A 23,861-nucleotide genomic window follows, 5' to 3' on the forward strand; every position below is an offset into this window, starting at 1 on the left:
ACTTGCACCAGAAACATTATTGAGGGGCATAGGCCAATATTTAGATTTTGGGGAGGTTGTGGAAATTGCCCTTATTTACATGGGCCACCTGTTGCTCACAGCTTCTTTTTCAAAGTTACCCGGTATATTCTTAAGAACAAAAGAAGAACCTTTTGGATGAGGTCAGTGTCCCATCTACGACAGCATCCTGCTCTCACAGAGGTCAACCAGATGCCTGTAGGAAACCCACAAACATGACCCCCCCAAAACACTCTCCCCTCCTGTGGTTTTCCAACATCTGGTATTCAGAAGCATTACTGCCTCTGATCATGCAGGCAGAGCATAGCCAGCTTGGCTAGTGGCCAGTTATAGCCTTATTCTCCATGAATTTATCTAATCCTTTTTGAAAGCCGTGTGTGTGTATCTTCATTTCTGTTACTTTCCATTAAAGGGTTCCCTGAATGCTGCCTTTAACAGCAGACGCTCCAATTTAGTACTTCACATTTTAAGATGAAAACTACTTAATATGATTCTTAAATCGATGGATGATGGCACTTGCGCTGTGAATATTTTAAACTGGGTAACCATCATGTTCTAATAATTTTACTTGCATAATAGTTTAATTCCAGAGAGACAATTTTCCATCTTTTCCTTTGAAGAAAAGCTTTATCTTAATCATCTCCCATTGATTATTTTAAAATAACCATCCCCCCCCTCTCCCTTCAACACACCATTTAGCTTAACCACATAATGGAATACTAGTACTCCTCCTCTCTCATTATATTTTAATAGAAATAGAATAAAACTCAATTGTATTCTAATCTAAACTATTAAGATGCTTGCAGGTTCCTTGGCATGTCCAGGGGGCTTTTATCTGCAATGGAAAACGGAGCTATTCCCACCCCCACCCCCTTCTAATTCAGAAGACAGCTCTATTCCAAGCAAAACTGGATTCTGTCATTCCCTTAATGATGCTATTGGGAGTGTGATGGACACCCATTCTTCATCCCCCAGGAGGCCTCCATACCTTCTGCTTCCACTCTATCTTCAAACCTCCTCAATCACCAGGCATGGTGAGATGGAGGAAGGCTCCCTGGCACCTGGCTCTGAGTCAGGTGCATTCCAGGAGTGCTGGGAAATGCAGATCCTGTCAGGAAGGACTTGCTCTTCACTGGATTGCATTTGAAGCTAGCATGCTGCTCCTTTTCCCCCGCCTGATATTATAAATGCTACTGCTGCAACAATGCTTACCTATTTATTTCAATAATTTGTATGCCGCTTAATCACTATTGTCTCTAAATGGTGTCGGCATCCAGAGGGAGTCGGGAGGCCAGTTGGCTAGCCCCCAGCTGGATCGTGCCCTTCCAGCCGACCTGCTGGATGATCCCTGATCTCTGGTGCGACATAAAATCAGCGACCCAGACTTCAAAAGCCTGAGCTTTTAGCACTGCGCAACAGAAGTGGCGAGAGAGGCTTGTGTTTGCATATTTACAAGCGGATTTATTGAGCATAAATCAGGACAAAGAAAAACATGCCGTCTCTCCTTCGTCTCCTCAGAGAGTCTTAATAGCAAAAGCAAAAGCTATACACAACGGAAGTCCCCAGCAATCTGTGCTGGTGTGTAAACAGACATGTGACATACAACAGTTCCATGTCTGCAACTTAAGGTGGAATGGAAATTCCTAACACAGGACACCTAATACAATAAGACTAAAAATGAGTTGCAACTATAAAATATAAACTTTTTGCTTTAAGCGCACCCAGAAAGCTGGCTATTATAGTTTCAGTTTCCAGAGTCCTGGAAGCTTCGTTTCCATATGGTGTATTTGAGGTTTGTGTTTGGGGCTTTTTTTTTTTTGTTTTTTTGCAAAACACACACACACACACACACACACACACACACACACACAAAAGGTTCATTTTATTGCCTTAAATGCAATGCAATTCAGTGATCCACATGGCTCCAATAAACATTCCAAGTATTTAATAAGTCAGAAGTTGAGAATGTGTGCTAACATGGGACATGATGTGAAGGACACTCGCGGAATCCGGATCATTTTGATAAGAGAGTTTAGGATAAGGGCAAAATGAGCTCAGGTCCATGGAGGAAACTTGATCAGCAAGAATTCTGATCAAAGAATCAAAGTGGGATTAATAGCCTGGAGAGAATATTAATCCAGGATAGAAGACCTGGTTCTGCTTATCCATCGCACACAGCTGTAAGACAATCAGCCTCCTAGGGCACATAAACACTCTCTATCTTCTGCACAATCCACATGTGGTTGCCACCTCTCCCAGAGGAGTAAAAGATTGCTGCAATTTCTCATTTGCATTTGTTGGTATAAATATATGTACATTTGAACTCCCCCCTCAACAGTCTTTGAAGTTGCAATAACCAGCACCAGATGCTCTGAAGTAGGTCACCTGCAAAGTCATCATAATAAAATGGAAAGAAAAGGAAAAATCTCTGTGCCCATAATGACAACTCAGCAGAGAAGGAAGCAATCCAGGGAGGCCGGTTTTAAAAGCATTTGATGTGTCCCTAATTCTGGTCACCTCCAAACGTTGTTGGAAGGGCCATAGCTCAGTGCTAAGAACATCTGCTTTGCATGCTGAATGTTCTCGTTCCAATTCCTGGTATCTCCCATTAGGGCTGGGAGAGATCTCAATTTAAAACCTTGGGCAGTAAATGTGAACACTACTGAGATGGACCATTGGTCTGACTCAGCAAAAGGCAGCTGCCTATTTTCCTATCACTCCTAACAAGCGGCTGTTGGGAGTTGGAGTCCATCAAATCCAGGGAGGGCACCCCTTCTTCTAGAATTTTGAAGCTGACATCAATTGAAACGTTTCTCCTGCACAGGGTTTCCAGGCAATGGTGCTCCATACCAGAGGCATAATATCTTAGAGCTTCATTCCACAGGGATGGCTCAGTTGTGTGTATCTGCCCATATAAGTGTCAGGGACTGTGCTGAGGAGGGCTGCACAGATGAGGAATGGTGGGAGACTCCCCCTCCCCCTGCTCCTGATCAGGATCCTGAATCTTCCCAGAAGCAGTGAGACAGTACAGATTTGGAACGGTGGTTCACAGAGGGACATAGTTCAAAAGACAAAAGTTGGGGGGAAAACTGGGTAGTGAACAGCTAGGAGAAGAAGAACCGGGAAAGAGACAGGTAACAGACTCAGGTTCGCTGGAAAGTGTCCAGCTGATCAGTCCAAGGTCACTGAGATTAGATAAGGTAGCTGTACAGAAGGCACAGCGGTTGCCAGATCAGGTTGCAAGGCGAGGAAGTGACTCGGGTGACTCAGGGGGGAAGTGGGTGTCAACCTTAATTGGGAGCACCTTTACTCCGAGAATGGACCCTTTGTTCTTTCACAGTGATCATTAAAATCTCTTTAAATGGTAAGAGACTATTTTTGCTTTGTTCTGCTTAAAGGTAAAGGTAAAGGGACCCCTGACCATTAGGTCCAGTCGCAGATGACTCTGGGGTTGCGGCGCTCATCTCGCTTTACTGGCCGAGGGAGCCGGCGTACAGCTTCCAGGTCATGTGGCCAGCATGACTAAGCCGCTTCTGGTGAATCAGAGCAGCGCACGGAAACACCGTTTACCTTCCCGCCAGAGAGGTACCTATTTATCTACTTGCACTTTGACGTGCTTTCGAACTGCTAGGTTGGCAGGAGCAGGGACCGAGCAACGGGACCTCACCCTGTCACAGGGATTCGAACCACCGACCTTCTGATCAGCAAGCCCTAGGCTCTGTGGTTTAACCCACAGCGCCACCTGGGTCCCCAGTAGTTTAGGTATTGATAAATGCTATTTCCTCCCAATTGCCAGGTCCATCGTTTGAACCTTTAATCCAGTGTTTTTCAACCACTGTTCCGCGGCACACTAGTGTGCCGCGAGATGTTGCCTGGTGTGCCGTGGGAAAAATTGAAAAATTACTTTATATATATTCAATATAGGCACAGACTTAAATTTTTTAACATTTTCTAATGGTGGTGTGCCTCGTGATTTTTTTCATGAAACAAGTGTGCCTTTGCCCAAAAAAGGTTGAAAAACACTGCTTTAATCCTCCTGTGTACAATTTCACATTTGTGAACCTTTGACCTCGCTATGCCCGAGAGCCTTTCCTAAGCAAAAAGCAACCATTTTACAACCAAAACACAAACACACAATGTCGGAAAGTTCAATTTCTTTGCATCAGACCCTATCAGTAGGCTCCACACGCTTCCTTTCCTCCCTGCTGTTCTTGAGGAGCAAATGCACGCAGACCAAAGGAGAACTGTGGAGGGGGAAAGACTCTTCTATCAGCTGCCAAAAGCAGCAGGTCATTGCTCCCTCCAAAGAACACAGCACTGCCCTTGGCAGATTCCTGGGGTGGCCTTGGCTCCACTTAGCTCTGTGAAAGCATAACACTGCAGTGCCTTGCTGCTTCCCCATTATGAATCCATATCTTTGGAAAGTATATAAGGACAAGGCCAACCCATGAGGTTTTAGCAAGTTGCATCTGACTAAATTATAATTTTGTTCTCGTTTGTTTAATTTGTACACCGCTCTTCATTCAAAGATTACAGGGCAGTTCACAATATAAAAATACAAAATGAAAACACAAAATACATGATAAAACACAAACAAAACAAAAATGCTCCTACCACAAAAAAACATTTAAAAGGCCATAGCAAGGCTTCCTGTGGAGAGCATTCCACAAACAGGGAGCCACCACAGAAAAGGCTGTTCTCATGCTGCCAACTTCCGGGCATCTCATGGATAAGGCACATGAAGAATGGCCTCAGATGATGATTGCAGGGTCTGGGTTGGTTCATATGGGGGAATAAATCAGACTCAGAGCAGACCCACTGAAACACATGGATCTTACAACTAACTTAAATCCACTGATTTTAGTGGGTCTACTCTGATTACTACTTTTAAAAAAATTGGATGCAACTCACAATATTGTTTTGATTTTTACTCCTTTCTTCAACACTGTATTGATTTTTGGAATTTTTACAAGTGTCACGCTGCAACCTATGTTTGAATGAAGGTGCATTTTAGAAATTCTCCAAATAAATTCATAAACAAGGTCACTGCAGTCACTTTATTTCATTTCATTTTTTTTTTGTACAGCAGCTTTGTTCTTAGATTAGCATAGTGACTCCCTCCCCCCTCCCTATTCTTAGAGACTGCTTTATACATCTATTGACATCTATCATAGGAAGCTGCCTTACACTGAGTCCAGCCATTGGTCCATCTAGCTTGGTATTGTCTACAACAGGCATAGGCAAACTCGGCCCTCCAGATGTTTTGGGATTACAATTCCCATCATCCCTGACCACTGTTCCTGTTAGCTAGGGATGGTGGGAGTTGTGGTCCCAAAACATTTGGAGGGCCGAATTGGCCTATGCCTGGTCTACACTGATGGGCAGCAGCTCTCTAGGGTTTCTGGCAAGTTGCCAACCCCATCTGGACATCTCAGGGATTGAAAGCAGATGCTCTTTCACCAATTGCCAGCAGTTATTGTACAGCAGCAATTCCCCAGAACTTTGATGGCAGAAAGCGAGGAGGAATTAAAGAACCTTTTAATGAGGGTGAAAGAGGAGAGTGCAAAATATGGTCTGAAACTCAGCATCAAAAAAACTAAGATCATGGCCACTGGTCCCATCACCTCCTGGCAAATAGAAGGGGAAGAAATGGAGGCAGTGAGAGATTTTACTTTCTTGGGCTCCATGATCACTGCAGATGGTGACAGCAGTCACGAAATTAAAAGACACCTTGGGAGTAAAGCAATGACAAACCTAGACAGCATCTTAAAAAGCAGAGACATCACTTTGCCAACAAAGGTCCATATAGTTAAAGCTATGGTTTTCCCAGTAGTGACGTATGGAAGTGAGAGCTGGACCATACAGAAGGCTGATTGCCGAAAAATTGATGCTTTTGAATTATGGTGCTGGAGGAGACTCTTGAGAGTCCCACGGACTGCAAGAAGATCAAACCTATCCATTCTTAAGGAAATCAGCCCTGAGTGCTCACTGGATGGACAGATCCTGAAGCTGAGGCTCCAATACTTTGGCCACCTCATGAGAAGACTCCCTGGCAAAGACCCTGATGTTGGGAAAGATGGAGGGCACAAGGAGAAGGGGACGACAGAGGACGAGATGGTCGGACAGTGTTCTCGAAGCTACTAACATGAGTTTGACCAAACTGCAAGAGGCAGTGGAAGACAGGAGTGCCTGGCGTGCTCTGGTCCATGGGGTCATGAAGAGTTGGACATGACTAAATGACTAAACAACAACAACAACAACAGCAATTCCCTAAAGCAGCAACTGTAGATAACAGAAGGACTTTATCAAGAAAATGCAGTGGAAATTCACCTTGGGCAAAAACAAAAACAAGAAACAAACCCAAACACCACACTGCCAAATTTGCAACTGTTGATTGTAAACTCTAGTTATTATTACTGTAAAGGCTTCCATTGCATTGTATTATTTAAAATTTAAATTGCTCATTGGCAACCTTCAATTAAACCTAATCCAAGTTGATGTCGAATTAAGGAGGTTGCTAACTTCATTATCATCATGCTAGACGTTGCGCCAGTTGTGAACATCACAGTCTATTGTAACAACTCCTCATTAATTTTATGTAGGAGCTCTTTGGAGAACTTGACACAAACGTTTTGTTACCCTCAGTTTCTCTTATTCTTCTTCACTGGAGCAGAAGAAGAAAAAAGCACAATTTTTTTACTCATCCCATCAGGGTAAGCATGTGCAATGTATCTTTGCAATGCACTCAGTAATATGTTTCTTTCCTTGGTTAGCGCTCTCTCTCTCTCTCTCTCTCTCTCTCTCTCTCTCTCTCTCTCTGTGTGTGTGTGTGTAACTTGGGTGCCAACCTGAACAAAATATTGGGGGACCCAGATAATCACAAATACACACAGCATTTGACACGCAATGCCCATCAATTTCTTTGGGGGTGGTGGTAATCTCCTCAAATATTTTATGGGGTGTTGGCTAGGAGTTGGCTCCAATGTTTGTAGCTGAGGGTAACACTTCATATATCCAAAGAAGTGCAGTTTACAAAAGCTTGTCTTTAAACTCTTTGTTTTCGCTGCAAGAGTCAGCTATCCCTGTGGAAATCCTTAAATCTCATATCTCATCAAAAGTCTGGGTGAGAAGGAGTATTTTAGCCTGACACCAAAATCATATATTAGCACTGGCACCAGGAAGACCTCTCTCCCAAGCGAGACCTGCCTGGCCCCAACACTAATATCGAGACCAGCCTTGAACCAAATATGAAACCAGAGATCAGAGGAGCAATCTGAATCTCCCCCCCCACCCCCTTTAGGCACTGTTTCCAGCGCGCGAGTCAGCGGGAACACGCATGCTGAACATGCATAAGTGGGGAGGTGCCTGTACCATAAAGCTGTGAGCCTGTTGCACGGTCTTCCTGGTGGGCTGGCACTGCTGGATGCAAGCAACACTATTGTAGGAGCATCATAGCACCATCATGACATTATAAGGGTATGCTAGTGATTGGACCTCTCTGAAGTGCCAAACCTGTGTGTGTGTGTGTGTGTGTGTGTGAGTCACACAACTGACATGGAGCCCAAGGCAGACAGCAAGTGCCCGTGTTTCATCCATCTACAGCTTTGCACTAGACACAGCCTTGGGGGACTGATGTAATGATGAAACACCCAGCTTTCCACCACCAGATCCTGCTGGTACCCCATGCCTTGCGGCGGAAAAACTACAGCAAACATATGGATGTATTTATAAAAACATATCCTATGCTGCTATTTCATTTTTTAAATAAAAAAAAAAACACCAGAGCACTTTACAACCACTATATATAAAATAAGACCACATAAAAACTGAAATTTCAGATCGCTGGCTAGCTACTGCAAAAAAAGTATTTCTTTTGCTTAAAGGTCTGCATAAACCTTCCAGCATAAAAAAGAGGGTGTGAAACTTGTAGGAGGGCCCTGTAGCTTAGAAATGTGCTTCACATGCAAAGATCCCATGCTGAATCCCAAGAATTGCAGTGAAAAAATGACGATAAGGTAGCAAAGCGGGTGGGTTGGGTTGCAGGGGAGGTACCCTGCCTGAGACCTTGGAGAACCAAACAATGTCAACAGTACTGAGTTTGATGGAGCAATGGTCCAATTCAATATAAGACAGCCTCATATGACCATAGACCTCCGCGTATTAAATACAGAGATGGTGATGGTAATACCAGTAACCAATTCTGGCATCTGTTTGCATTTGGAGTTTTTTCCCATAGGAAAAAGGCATGGGTGGAAACGTTGTGTTGGAGAAGTGGAGGGAAATCAGCACGGGATTCCTCTGGAGAGATTTATGAACACCAGGTTCTTGGAATGCAGTTCCCTCCACACATATCTTTCACTGCAACACCCGTCTTGATTTGTCTTCTCAATAATAATTTGAAGAGCAGTCCTGCGGAGGAAAACGCTGTGCTGGAGCTGGCCCCGAGACAGGGCTGTCTAGTGGTGATGCTCAGCGGTTGGGAGGGGAGGAACATCGGCTCTCAGAATAGCTCGGTGATAACAGGGCTCAGCAATCGATCCTGACATATTGCTATTCAGTGCATAAATGATTCGCTCCTCCTCTCTTCTTGCAACAAAAATAATAAAAAAAGACTTCACAGGCTTGCAAAGTGCCAAGGTACCATTACGGAACGTGGAGTGAAATAGAATCGTAGAATTGTAGAGCAGGAAGGGGCTTCAAGGGTCATTTAGTCCAGCCCCCTTGCAATTCAGGAATCCTGCCCACAGCCAACCCTGGGTGGGCTCGAACCACCAACCTTCCAGTTAACAGCAAGATGCACTGACTTAGCGTGCCACTGGGAGGGATATTATAAGAACCACAAAAGCCATTCTTGAGAGAGGGAAATGACTTTGGTGGAAAGAGCTTTGACTGGTGTTGAGATCCTGGCTGGGGTGTGATGCAGCGCGCTGTGTTACTTTGGAGTCCTCCTGTAAAAAGAAAGAGCACCCAGGATGTGCAAAAAGTCCAGGGCCAACCTTCTGCAGTCTAGTGCCCTCCAGACATTTTGGACTATGACTCCCATCAGCCCCATCCAGCATGGGGACAGAATGAAATGGCATGCATTGATAACATGACTGAGTTTTATATTTATTTTATTTAACACATTTCTATACTGCTTTTCATCCTAGGTTCGCAGGATGTTGTACAATATAAAAACACGAAAATATGTAACAAAGTAATAAACGAAAACATTACCACCATGCCACACACAGTTTAAAAGGCCGCATATTGTTTAATTAGCTGAGGGTCTGAAGAAGAGGAATGTTTTTATCTGGCACCTAAAGATATGTAACGAAGGCACCAGGCGAGCCTCCCTGGTGAGAGCATTCCACATTCCTTCAAATGAAGGGTGGTAAAGGGACCCCTGACCGTTAGGTCCAGTCGCGGATGACTCTGGGGTTGGAGCGCTCATCTCGCTTTACTGGCCAAGGGAGCCGGCGTACTGCTTCCGGGTCATCTGTCCAGCATGACTAAGCCACTTCTGGCTACTACTACTAGTAATTCCCAGTAGTAATGTATGGAAGTGAGAGCTGGACCATAAAGAAGACTGATCACCGAAGAATTGATGCTTTTGAATTATGGTGCTGGAGGAGACTCTTGAGAGTCCCATGGACTGCAAAAAGATCAAACTTATCCATCCTTAAAGAAATCAGCCCTGAGTGCTCACTGGAAGGGCAGATCCTGAAGTTGAGGCTCCAGTACTTTGGCCACCTCATGAGAAGAGAAGACTCCCTAGGAAAGAACCTGATGTTGGGAAAGATGGAGGGCACAAGGAGAAGGGGAAGACAGAGGATGAGATGGTTGGACAGTGTTCTCGAAGCGACTAGCATGAGTTTGGCCAAACTGTGAGAGGCAGTGAAAGATAGGCGTGCCTGGCGTGCTCTGGTCCATGGGGTCACGAAGAGTCGGACACGACTGAATGACTGAACAACAACAACAAAAGTAGTAATTAATAATAATAGGAGAGGCAGTCCTTGGGGTATTGCAGTTCTGAGCTGTTTATGATGTACCAGAGTCATTTTGGATCTTCTGCTCCTACAATGCAGAGACCAGACTATAAGGATAAAACTCCCCCCCCCCTTCATTGCTTGGAAAGATTTAAAGAGTGACAATCTGCTGCCTTTTAGCACTGTATGCTAGGATCCCTTGACCTGGACGTTAGGGCAGCACAAAGGGGTGTGATCACACTAAGCCTTTTATCAATGGAACACAGCAGGGAATGTTCATGGTATCAGAAGGGGGGAAATGACGGTCCAGTGGCAGCAGCTGTTGAGGAATATTGCCTTCTTCTTGGGAGCTAGCTGAAATTATTGTGTGATTGTGACCACCTTGAATAGTATGACGAAAGGGATATATAAACACCTTAAATCAATCAGGTTGCATTGTGTTATAGCCATAATTGTTGCACCAGCCAGGTGTGAGCATTTCTGTTTGTACAGCTCCATTCAGATTTTTCAGGCCAGCTTCTTAGGATGTAAAGCAAAGCTCTTTCTCCTCTGGCAGTGGTAGATGTAAATTGATGCCACTTTTTAATTAGGAAAAGCTTGCACCCTAATCTCCTCACCCTTTTGGACTAAATCGCTCCAATATAACAAGTTGCCTGCACCCATCTGTTAACAACTGCTGAAGCTATCAGATTGCTTTCGAGACATGCTGATACATAATGAGGCACAAATGTTGAGACTGGGAATCAAGCTTCCTTAAAAGCACCATAGGTAGCATGCAGAGCTTTTGACGGCAAGACACTGTTTAACAGGCATGCAGCACCTCATTCATGCAACGCACAATGCGTTTATGGAATCTGCTTTTATGAGACATGATGGTGAGGACTACCAGCTTAGTGGCTAGCCTATAATTCATTGTGTAAAGGCCAGGGGTTTTTTTGTGTGTGTGTAAAATTGGAAAACTTTTGAGTTACAGGTGGAAGCATCTTTTTTCGCGTAGTGTGCATGCTTGAACTATATAACCTATGCTATGCACACTAAGCTTCAGCATGCCATTGAACATGCTGTTGTGTGAGTCACAGGTAGCCAATGCGGTGCCTTCTAGATGCAACTAGTCTACAAGCCCCATCATCCTTGACCACTGATCAGGCTGGATCAGGGACTGGTGGGAGTTGGTGGCCCAACATGATCTGGGATAGGTGGGGTGATTTGGTTGGCTACTTCTAGTATGAATGACTGAAGGATGCTTGCCTTGCCACCCGCACACCTGATAGTTGAGCCATAAGGGACTCGGTTGTTTTTGCTGCCAGAGCAATAGGCTTTGTCTTCTATCCATCTCCGTGTGCAGTTCCTCCATCACACACTAGGACACAAGCACAGGTTCACTTAGCTCTATCTACAAGAGCAAACAGAGAAGCTTTCCCATTCCTTATGAAGTCCACTAGCCTCTGCTGCTGTGCTGGCCCCAAGGGTTTGTCCATGAAGCGAGGTCCAAGTCCAGTCCTGGGTCTAGGGGTCCAAAGGAGGTCAGTCCGGCGGGGAGCGAGGCAGGGAGCAGGTCAAGGTCCAAGGCAGGTTCAGGCACAAGGTTGCAGGTTGAGCACACGCTTGCAACTAAGTTGCTCATGCAACTTGGGCTGGGTCTGGCTGGCTTTTATCTGGCCCTATGCTTAGGGCCGCCCCAATCCTCTGGAGACTCGCCTCTCCTCCGGGCCTGGAGGCGAGCACTCCTCCTGCAGACACTTAACTCCCTTCGCCTCTCTGCCCTGAGCCTCTGTAGCTCAGGAGAGGCTGGTGGGTTACTGGACCCAGGGGATGCCTCAGCTTCCTCTGAAGAGGCTGGGAGTGGAGCACCTGCAGGCAATGGGTCCTCCCTCCCATCAGGAGCCAGAGCAGACTCTGCTGATGCCTGCACCTGGGGATCCAGCACAGGTGGGGATCCTTCAGGCTCAAGCCCTGGCCCCGGCTCAGCTGGTTCTGGAGGCGGGGAATCCTGTGCAGGCTGGGATCCCTCAGGTTCAGCATCAGAGTCTGACTCCCAGGCCATCACAGCTGCCTGACTTTATCCCAGCTATGATAACTTTTCAAAATCTAAAGTTTTCAACTCTTAATGTAGCCCAAAATGTGCTGTGTCAGAGGGCATGGTGAGTAAGGAGCCAGGAAGGTCTTCAGTAGTCTACAGATGGTGCCTGTCTAATATTTCCAGGGAAGGAATTCCAAAGGGTAGCTGCCACCGCTTTAGGCTTGAATCCTACATCGTGCAAACTGGACCTCCTGAGAAGTTGAGATCTGCAGGAGGACCTCACCGGCAGAGCACCATGATTGGCTGGATATCTAAGGGGTGACAGAATCTTTCAGATGTAGGGCTTTATATACCAAAACCAGCACCTCAAACTTAGTCCAGTAGTTAACTGGCAGCCAGTGGCATTGTTTCAACAGCTGGCTAACATGTTGGTGACATCCTGCCCCAGTGAGCAGTGGAGCTGCCACATTCTGCCCCAGCTGCAGATTCACCAGCTACAAGAACCACTCAAGGACTTTAGCCAGACTGCAGGAGCACTGCTGAAACTTTTATATAGAGCTACTCTAAGACGTCAGTGTGTTGACTCATATAGCAGTAAGCTATATATGTGTACCACCCGTACTGGTTTGGTAACACAGTTGGAATAAACTTTGGGTAACTTAAAAAAGAAGAAGAAAACCCAGACACAGGTTTGTCACTCACCACCACCGATAATAATGTGTGATATATCCTAGAGGACCTATGTACAAATGGGGGTACTCAGTGCTGACTGTCTCAGCTGCAAATGTGCAACTTGTTACGATCCTTGATCCACATCTCGGGATATCATGGATCTGATTGTCTTAGGTTTGTAAAGCATTGAAACTTGCACATATTGGGAGCAGTGAGGCAAAATATTGTATCTGGTTCTGTGGCAAAACCAAGCAAGTAGTTCCTTTACTGTTCTATCGTCCCCAATTACAGTGATCCCATGCGCATGGAATAATGTTTTGGATTCCAGCTACGGAAGCATCTATGTTATCAATAGCAAGATGATGATGATGATGATGATGATGATAGGCTTGCTATTGCTAAAAAGAAAACTAACTTGTTTACATTCCATATTATAATTTTCTGAAATTAATGTGCTTGCTCATGCATTATCTAAAATATTTAGCATTTTTATATAAAGTTTCAGATTCTATTAAATGATTACAAAAATGCTAACTGGTAACATTTATCACCATGCGTTCAAATTACTGCTTTCTCCCTTCTTTCCGTTGTGCTTCACTATCCTTTACACTTGGAGACCAGAAAAGGGGCACCCTGCTAAACTTATTAGCATTGATTTTGGCTGAAGCAGGTGAGAATCAAAGGACTTTGGGTTATTATTATTTTTTGGGGGGGGGAGCGGGAATCTACAATGGGACAGCTTCAAGTTAATCCCCATTCTAAAGTTGATCCCCAGGAAATTTGGAACAGAAGGTTTTAAACTCCCCCTGAAAACCACAGTTCTGCTATTGTTTTCTTTCTGATTTTCCATTTGATTCAATCTCATCTTCCATACTTGGGACAATGTCATTTGACTGATACCGTGATAGCAAATGTGTCAGGATGCAGGTTGATGGATTAGTTAAGTGCTGAAAGACAACAAGGAAATCTCTGTTCATACATGTATTCTGATTGTTAGCAGTGCCGAGCAGTAGAACAATTAATGGACTTTTCTTGTACTTTTCAAACACTTGGCATCAAAAGCCACTATTTGCAGGAGGAGCAAAAGCTACAACGCTCATCATTACAAACCCAGGAATTCTACCGTGCAACTTAACCACTTACACACCGCTTGTTTTCCTTAGCTACAGAGTTACTGTACTGTGTCATAAATGTACACAGTATTACAATGCTACATATCAAAAATAAATGGTATATCCTGTGATTACATAGAATAAAGAATGTCTTCAATGAAAAGGTACCATACAAAAAAAACAACAACCCCACAGTGAAATATTTAATGCACAAAATAAATCTTTGCTCTACAGAGGGAATCCTGCATAGATTGTATCAGATTAATAACATCTCCAAAGGTGCTGCTGATCTGCATTGTGAGAAATGGTCAGCTGTTGTGATACCATCACTTAACTATTTTGTTTTGCATAATACTATCCAATGGCAGCAAACATCTGCATCAAATTACAGTATGACACCATGCAGCCTTTCCTTAATTTTGATATTTTTTCCCCAATATATTGCATTATTTTGTTCAAAAAACTGCATTACTTTAAGAAGAAAAAGAAGAAAGAAAAGTAAAATATTCTGAGAACACTTGGGCAGTACAGACCAAAGATTCAATGATAATTTTAAAATAATTTCTGCATTTTTTTGTTTTTCTTTATGCACACATCACTACAGCTTCCTGAAGTGCAGAATAAGTTCACTAAAACAGTTCTCTCTCTCTACCCCAAAAAGCAGTATTCTTAATAAACGTCAAGGAAACCCACAGAAACAAAATCACCTAAGATTAGGGTGCAGTTGCTAAGACAGAGAGACAGAGACACACACAGATCAGTTCAACAAAGGTAGCTTTGGATTTTAAAAATAAGAGTTCCTCTAGAGGGAAAAAGAACATTGACTGGTTACAGTTGTTATTAACTTACCGGAGCAAATATCACCATACACATTTACAAAAGGTTTTATAATCCAACTTCCCTCATCTGAAAGAAGACAAAAATTGGCTCATGCTAAAAACAGAGGCACCCCAAAAGCTCCTCAGTAGCCAGCAGTAGCTCCTGTCCCTGTTTTTATGAAGCAAATAAAAAGCAAGCAAGAAGAAGAAGAAAAAAAATCAATGCTCAGGGAAAGTGAGATGATATACCAATCAGGCAGCAGCTAGAGCCTTATTTGCTAGAGGGAGGTGGGAACGGTGGAGAAATGGTCTCATGTTATTAGAGAATGACTACACACAGTCTAAGGACAGGAATCTAATACTACTTTCTCCCCTGGTGCGAGAAGGGACCCGGCTGCTTTTGTAGCGAGTGCTCAGCTCTTGTCTAGGAAGTGCCACAGAGCTGCACAGCTCATTGCTCAGACCTGTGAACGCACTAGCTTTGCTTTGTGGGAAATGTCATTGTGGGGAACTGGGTCCTGGGCTTGTGCTAAATAAGCCTGAGCATTATTCATTCACCTCCATGTTCATTTGAGAAGAAATTGTGGAGCGAATACGGGCAAGGGGGCACTTTGAATGCGCAACAGACGGGGCTGGCAAAACAAAAAACAGAGACACAAAACGCAAAGGTCCTGCAAACACCACAACCGCCACCTAAACATGACTTATTGCTTATTTATCGCATTTACACCCTACCTTTCCCCCCAATGAGCTCAAAGTGGCCCACATGTTTCTCCTCTTCCTCGTTTAATCCTCACAACAACCCTGTGAGGTAGGTTAGGCTGAGAGGCCGTGACTGGCCCAAGGTCACCCAGTGAGCCTAATAGATTTAGGCAGTGCTTTTTTCCCCCTTAAAAAATGTTTAGGGGTACTCTCATTTTGACTCAAGAAAACCACCATTTTATAGTTCAAATCAGGAAAAATAAATACAGTAAATGGACAAAAGTACAAAGATTCACAAAATGTTTAGAGGTATGCATACCCCTGTGTCCCCCCCCCATAAGAAAAAAGCACTGGATTTAGGGTCAATCATGCTGTAGGGAAGTATGAGCAATACCTGCTTTTTGCTATCGATCCCAGAAGCACAAGAAGCAAATCACATGGGACTCCATGGGCAACGGATGTGGAAAATCTCTCCCTCTGCTGGCTTTCAATTGCATGTTAGCACACCCATAGTTGCCCCAGCGGCTTACTTTGGCTGCTATGTACCGGGCATTAAAACACAGCAGCTTTATTGCACATGCAGGTAAAGAGGCGAGAGGCAGAAGTCTTTTTGCTACCAGCAGAGCGCTGCTGATCCCAAAGGAAGTGCAGGAACTTCTGACATAATGGATTTCAAGAGATTTCCCCAAGCTTTATCACATTCTATAGAATGTGCCAAGTCAACCTGGGAAGGACAGGTAGCCGAGCGGAAGTAACAGAACAAACAAACTGTAATTATCTTGTTTTTCTACTGAACCCCCCAGAAAGAAGGGCTTTTTCGTTGGCCAGGTTCAACGCAAATCCATCGAACCTCCTATGGGGAAGGTTTTCAGGCAGGGTGGAGGGCGAGAGGATTTGCCCATGCGATGACCATCAGGTGGAAAGCCTTGTTCATATGGTTTTTCACTGCAAACTTTACGTCGATCTCCGCCACCAATTCCTGGACCAGCTCTGTATCCCTAGAAGGAGACCAGAGCGGGAAGTATTGCATTCCCTACTAAAGGGAACTGACCAGGAGCTTACCAAATTGGTAGCTCAATACCTACACCTGCTCTTTTCTCGCCGTAATACTCTGCAGTCGTCCGAGTTATCAGGAGTCCCAGTGATGTGATCGTGGACAGTGGAGTCTTGTCTCTTTCCTCTTCTAATATAGTTTGCCCCACTGCGAAAGTATTATTTCGCTACTGTTTTATATGTATGTATGTTTGTCTGCTCGATGCCAATAAAAGGTTGATGGATGGAACAACAATCAGTTACATGTCAAGTAAATCTGAGTGTCTTCAGTTGGACTTACTTCCAAGTACGCAAGTGTACAAAGGTCTGCTGCCTGAAACTGTTTACTCCTTTAGGTTATCTATGCATTTACCTGGGAGTAACTTCCATTGGAAACCCAGGTATTCAGCTCTGAGTCAATAAGCATGCTTTACACATTTCTTTTACAGTATACCAACAATATCCATCTGTCATAGGTTGAGCTCTCTCAGGGTTAATCTGCTAGCACCCACCAGCTGGTGGTGCGTGAGAGGGGCCAAAGCTGACGGCGAGTTCAAATCCACGTGATGGGGTGATCTACCATTGCACTGCCCCAGCTCGTGCAAACCTATCAGTTCAAAACCACACTAGTGCAAGTAGATAAATAAGTACCACTGTGGCGGGGAGGTAAATGGCATTTCTGTGCGCTCTGGCACTCGCCACGGTGTCCTGTTGCGCCAAAAGCGGTTTAGTCATGCTGGCTACATGATCTGGACAAATGCCGGCTCCCTTGGGCTGAAAAGCGAGATGAGCACCACACCCCAAAGTCACCTTTGACTGGACTTAACTGTCCAGGGGTCATTTACCTTTATCTTTTCTCCCTGGCGCTCTCCTCTCTCAGTTTCTGCCACCCAGCTCTTGAGATTAATATCCAACCCAGAGATCATCCTGAATCATTTCCCCCCCTTTCCAGTTGGATTACCTGACATGAATTTATGTGTTCCATTCCCCACCCACCAAAATTAGCACCATCATCGTTAGGATAGCAAAGAAAGGATACGTTTCAATCTTATGGATGTAAGAACAGCCTGCTGGATCAGGCTAATAGGCCGCCTAGTTCAGCATCCTGTTCTCACAGTGGCCACCAAATACCCATGGGAAACCTGCAGGCAGGACCTTAGCACAATAACATTCTCCCATCCTGCTGTTTCCAGCAACAGGTATTCAGAAGGATACTGTATTTGACTGTGGAGACAGAGCACAGCCATCATGGCTAGTAGCCAATGCTAGCCATTTACTCATACTTTTGGGTGAATAATAATAATAATAATAATACCTTTATTGTCAATGTACAACCTGTGTACAATTAAATTAACTGAGCCTCCCCCCACACACACTCAATCTCATTGCACTCTGTGTGCTTGTCGCACAACACACCAACCCCAAAAGTCAGTTGCACTGTATTATTTTCCGTTCAGAAGCCTAACAGCCCACAGATAGAAACTGTTTTTTTAGCCTGTTGGTACAACTGATTATACTTCTATATCTCCTGCTTGAGGGTAGAAGATTAAAGAGGTGCTGGCCAGGGTATGAATCGTCCTTGAGAAGTTTTCTCGCTCTCCTAAGGCAACGATCCCTTGCGATGTCATCTAGCGGGCTCAGGGGACAGCCCATGATATCATGCACTGTGTTCACCACCTTCTGTAAAGACTTTCTGTCCGTGGCTGTCAAGCCAACGTACCACACTGTGATACAATATGAGAGGACACTTTCTATTGTGGACCGGTAAAAGGAGGTCATCAATTGTTGGTTTAACATTGTTCTTTCGCAAGACCCTGAGAAAATGGAGTCTCTGTTGGGCCTTCCTAACCACCTGAGTTATATTGTTTTTTTTTCCAAGTAAGGTCTTCACTAAGTTAAACTCCCAGGAATTTAAAGGAAGAGACTCTACACAACCTCCCCCCCCCCAATATACAACGGGGCTGGTTCCCCTCTCTTCCTCCGAAAGTCCAACACCATCTCCTTTGTCTTGCTAATATTTAGGTGCAAGTTATTCTCTAGGCACCATGTAAATACTTTTTGAACCTCCCCCCCCCTACGCTGATTCATCTCCCCCTGTAATTACACCCATTATGGTAGTATCATCTGCAAACGTAATAATTACAGTGGATGGATCAGATGAAATACAGCCATATGTATACAACGAGTACAGGTAGGGACTGAGCACACATCCCTGTGGGGTGCCAGTGCTGAGCTTCAAGGAGGTAGATGTAACAGGCCCAATCCTCACTGTTTGTGTCCGATCCCTCAGAAAGTATTTAATCCAGTCACAGATGGTAGAAGAAAGGTCTAGTTACATCAGCTTTTTAATAAGAATGTCCAGAAGGATGGTATTAAAAGCCGAGCTATAATCAATAAACAACATTCTAACATAATTAGCAGTAGATTATAATTTATGTTGTGAATGCATACCATTAACATATATGTGTGTGTGTGTGTGTGTGTGTGTGTGTTACAGGTAGGTAGCCGTGTTGGTCTGCCATAGTCAAAACAAAATAAATAAATAAATAAATAAATAAATAAATAAATAAATAAATAAATAAATCCTTCCAGCAGCACCTTAGAGACCAACTAAGTTTGTTCTTGGTATGAGCTTTCTGAAGAAGTGTGCATGCACATGAAAGCTCATACCAAGAACAAATGTATGTGTGTATTAGCTATGTCATATGGATTCATGTGTAGCACAAGGCTGTGTGGGTGGGTGCAATTGCAATATGGAGATTGCAATATACAGAGAAACTTAAGTCATATCTGGTCATGTTGCATGTTGTCTGCTTATTGTACAGCTTCCAAGTGCTATTCCATCACCCCTGCATTCAACGAGTGTCCTCAATGACACAACGCTACAACCAGACACCCAGTTATCAATCAATGAAGAGGCTGTGCATGGAGAGAATGGAGCAGTGTGATTTTCCCACTGTTGTGCTCCCAAAATATATGCAAGCACTGTAGAAACAAGAGGGTGATGTGAAGCAGTATGCTACAAATTTGATCCTCCACTTTTCAGACAACCACAAGAGAGAAAAATGTTAAGATAGGAGGGGTGGTGGAGAAATTGTACTCCATTTAAACTCATGTAGTTCCAATACACATTTATTGGTAATGGTAATTCTTCACACATTGCATTTTTAGATAAACACGTATCTTGTCTTAAATATACACCTAAAAACATAACACATGGATGCAAACATGCTTGCAAATAATCTTAGGAAGGTGCATGATCCAGCGAGCTAGAATTGGCTTTGGTTGCTGTATAATGTGTGAAAAAAGCCATTAGTTTTGACGCCACGCTTGGTACTTATGGGAATTCTTTTCAGAACAGCACAAATATTTTACTTAAATTGGCTGTCCGTGAACCATTTGCAAAGATAATCCTGAAAGCTGAGGTTTGATCCATTGCACAACTATCATCTATTTTAAACAAACTGTGAGTGTTCCAGCATCCTTCATGTATGCTTTAACTGAGATACCTGTATCGCAGGGGTTTAGACTAGATGACTCCTTGGGGATCTCTTACAATTTTACAGTTCTATGACAACTCATCTCTTAACTGGTAGCTTTTAGCAGGGTTGTGGGACCTTGGGCTGGTGGGCCAAATGTGGCAGTCTATCTGGTCCTCTGGAGTCTCCCCAGTCCCCACTCCTCCTTCTCTTTTGTATCTTGAGTGCTATTTTACCTGGCTTGAAGATGTCCTTGAACCTTTGATTATACTTCTTGTGGGCCTGCATAGATAATTGAGATGAGTGTGAACCAGCCCCCGGAGCAAAAACAGTTTTACTTCCTGAGAATGCATTTAAACACACTCATCTCAATCACACTCAAAGAAACACAATGTCAGATGCCCCAAGGTGGAGCAGAAAATAAAATAATTTTATCTTTCAACAGGAAAAAAATGAACAAAAACTATCCTGGTCCATCTTGGGGGCATCCAGCAATGCATTTCTCTGGTCCTGGTTTGGGATCTTTGCAAAGAACCAAGAATGGAGGAACTTGTAGCAGGAGAAATGGGTATTACTTTGATTATGGTGCTGAAGTCCCCTGTGTGGAATCTGCTCTCTGCACCTACCCTGGTTTGTTAGTCTGCAACTTGGGAGTAATGGGGAGGGTCAGTCAGCATGGCTGTGGCTTGTTGAACCTGAACACCGAGCTGCCACTTACATTTCAGCAAGATTTTAATTCTCAAAAATGCCTTCTTTTACTTTGTGAAAGTGGCTGTGTGTGCCAGTTCAGAAGAAATGCATCGCAAGATTACCTGCTGAAAGTGATCGGGTTCCCGTGATGGCTCACTGTTTGCAAAACTGTTTAATTTTGCTGAATCATCAGATCAGTTCACTGGTTGTTTTCCCCTTTATTCCACTGCTGCCGCCGCCGCTGCCTTGTAATTCATTTCTATGACCACTAAGCCACGTTCAAGAAAACCACAAGGTACAACATTGCAGTGAAACATTTTTTTATTAGTATGATTATAACCGAGGTCAGATCACTGTGCAGTTCTGTTTTACACCAAAGGAAAACAAGCACAATCTCAGAATAAACTTAATGCACGTCATGCGTTTTAAAAATTAATTAGGAGAGGGCCAGACCCGAGGCAGTCGTTGGGCTAAGTTCTGCAACCCTCCTGAACCTAATGGCGTTGAATCAGCATAACCGAGAGAAGAACTTGGGCAGTGTGGTGTAGTGGTTAAGAGCGGTAGACTCGTAATCTGGGGAACCGGGTTCGCGTCTCCGCTCCTCCACATGCAGCTGCTGGGTGACCTTGGGCTAGTCACACTTCTCTGAAGTCTCTCAGCCCCACTCATCTCGCAGAGTGTTTGTTGTGGGGGAGGAAGGGAAAGAAGAATGTTAGCTGCTTTGAGACTCCTACGGGTTGTGATAAAGCGGGATATCAAATCCAAACTTCTCCTCCTCTTCTTCTTCTCCTCTCACTTCTGGGCTAGAGTGCTAGCGATGACAACAAAGAAGTGAGAGTTAGAATTCTGAAATGGGGGGGGGGGCAGGAGGATGAAAATTCTGTGGTCAGGAACTCCAGATTGTCCAGCTGAAATCCCTTGATGGCCAAAACGAAAAGGTCTGTCTGCTTTCAGAAAGAGACGCATCGCTGCTTCTGTAACCCAGCTGTATTTGTTACCGTGCCCACGTCCTGGATCTGGGGGGGGTTTCACTGATGGTGTCCATGACATCCTAATGTCTCTTTGTGTGAACAGTAATTTTAAAGAATTTGCCAACATAGAAATGGTCCCAACACCAATAAGCCAACTAAAGCCAGGCTGAATATCCCACCCTCATTTCTGCAGGACCTTTCACAAAAGGGAGAAGGGAGAGATTCATTGAGGGTTTTTCTTTGGGTTGGGGACAATGTTAAGACCTTTTGAGAGTGTTTGCATTTTTTAACCTTACTACAAAGTAGTCAAGGACATTGGTTGTTGTTTTTTGTGTTATTATTTTTAAAATCCCTGTTGCTGTTTAAACAGCTGCATGGCTGACTGCAGGAGCCCAACAATATCCATTTAACAGAATTTAATGAGGGTAGCAACACACTTTTTCTTTAAAAAAAATGTTTGTGTGTGTGAAATCCTTGGTCGTTTAAGAAGATTTCCATCTTGGTCATGAAATGTCTTATAATTTTGCCCCCCGAAGATCAAATCAAACTTTGGGGGAGCATTTTCACTCCTATCCCCGTGAAATGCTGAAGAAAGCTGGGTGAATATTCCAGCCTTGCACTAAACCCAACAGCAAGTCACTTCAGCCTGGGCATAGCTTTACATAATTCATAGACCTCTTCTGTGTTGTATTTTAATATAAAATAGGATTGTTCTGATGCCACTCCAGTGTATAAAAGCACACTACGACAGGTATGAAAAAAGAAAATGGCGATGAACTCCTGCTGAAAGTGCCTCACTTTTTTAAAGAATCCATGGAATCTCCATTTCTGTTTGGACACTGGAGCGACTTGCAGGAACATTCTGAAGCTAGGCCAATAATAAGCTGCCATGTCTAACAATGAACCAAATATCCTAACCATAGTATGGGAATACTTATATGGTGAACTGTATTGGACTTCCAAACAATAAGGCCCAAGACACATCTCTCTCTAATCTCCTATTGCTGGGGAAAATTTCAAGGCCCGGCCATTCCTTTTCCTCGTTCTCTTTTGTCAGCTCTGCAAAATAAAGAGAGATACAGATTACACAGGGAAGAAAGAAACTTCCACAAATTCTCTCGGAATTTGCCTTAATCACAGCTGCTTGATGAATGAATGTATTTTACACTGGACGATACACGGGAGGTACTTCAGTCAACATTCCAGACGCATCTCACAATGACATGCAGCAAGAACAAGTAGAAAAACAACGCACAAGAGTGACCAACAGGCGTATCCAACACAGTGTGAAAAGGTGATTGAGAAACATGGAGGAAAAATCCCAGACTTACCATCGACAAAATCCCATTGTAATTGAATCGGGAATGATCTGCGTCCTCCTGTCACCCCACATCTCTCACTGAGTTCCATGGAGTTTGGATCCAAAGATCCCAAAAGATCTCACTCAGGCTCCTGAGGGTCAGGAGACCCTCAGGAGCAACTTGAGAACACAGGTGGTTATGCAAGGGCTTCTTGCTCACGCAACAAGAATTTTTGGATCAAAGCAAAGATCAAAAAATAAATTTAAAGTCACTTAATTAGACCTCTCCTCCGCACAAGAAAGCCTACTGGAATTCAAGAGATTGTGCCACGAGGAATCTGACCACTACTTAAAGAGGCACTAAGATTATCATTTGCTAAGCTAGTTGTAAATATTACTACCTGTATATTTTTATTTATACATTGTCTTTTCTCCTGACAGGGACATTGAGGATGGTGGGAATAGGTTTTCCAGATGTTTCGGACAGCAACTTCCATCATCCCTTGATCACTGTCTGCCCTGTTTGGGGCTAGTGGGGGGGTCAGGCATCCAACAACTTTATATTGTAAACTGCCCTGTGATCTTTAGATGAAGGGTGGCATATAAATTTAATAAATAATGACAAATAAAATAATAATAAAATAAATAAAATAAGAGAAAAAATAAATAAATAAAAAGATAAAAACAAGAATCACTTAAAATATAGAAAAAATTAATGAAGAATATTTAAACATTGTTAACATTTATTATAATCTAATAAAACCATACAAATAATTACAATAAGAAGAGCATGGCACCAGCCATTTCATTAAATGCAGTCAGTTCCCTATTTGAACAAGAAAGTCTGGCAGCAGAAGGACAACAAGGAGGGAGCCAGTCTGGCTTTTCTAGGGAGGGAGTTCCCATAGGAGTGTGAGTAAAATTGCACTGTATGGAAGCATAGGGCTGCAGGTGTCTCCTGTGTGCTGGTTGTGATTTTTGGGATATTTAAAGACCACTTAATCTCAAACCTTTCTAAGCAGTACACACAACAGAACGATAGATGGGCATATATTATTATTTATTGTTCTTAATTGCAT

General features: G+C 43.7%; 1 protein-coding gene across 2 annotated transcripts in view; it reads right to left on the reverse strand.

Annotated features, from left to right (window-relative positions):
* SYNPR (synaptoporin) overlaps nt 1-23,861 on the reverse strand; it is a 157,772-nt gene that overhangs the window by 39,395 nt on the left and 94,516 nt on the right. The window contains exon 1 of one of the 2 annotated variants that reach the window (XM_033141313.1): nt 14,640-14,999. The exons of the other annotated variant lie outside the window; for it this stretch is intronic. Within the exon in view, the coding sequence (XP_032997204.1) occupies nt 14,640-14,663 (24 nt within the window). The 5' untranslated portion in view covers nt 14,664-14,999. Of the gene's footprint in view, nt 1-14,639; nt 15,000-23,861 lie in introns of those variants that run through there. 2 annotated transcript variants of the gene reach the window in all.

Source organism: Lacerta agilis, chromosome 2 (genome assembly GCF_009819535.1).
Source record: "Lacerta agilis isolate rLacAgi1 chromosome 2, rLacAgi1.pri, whole genome shotgun sequence".
NCBI classification, from domain to species: domain Eukaryota; kingdom Metazoa; phylum Chordata; class Lepidosauria; order Squamata; family Lacertidae; genus Lacerta; species Lacerta agilis.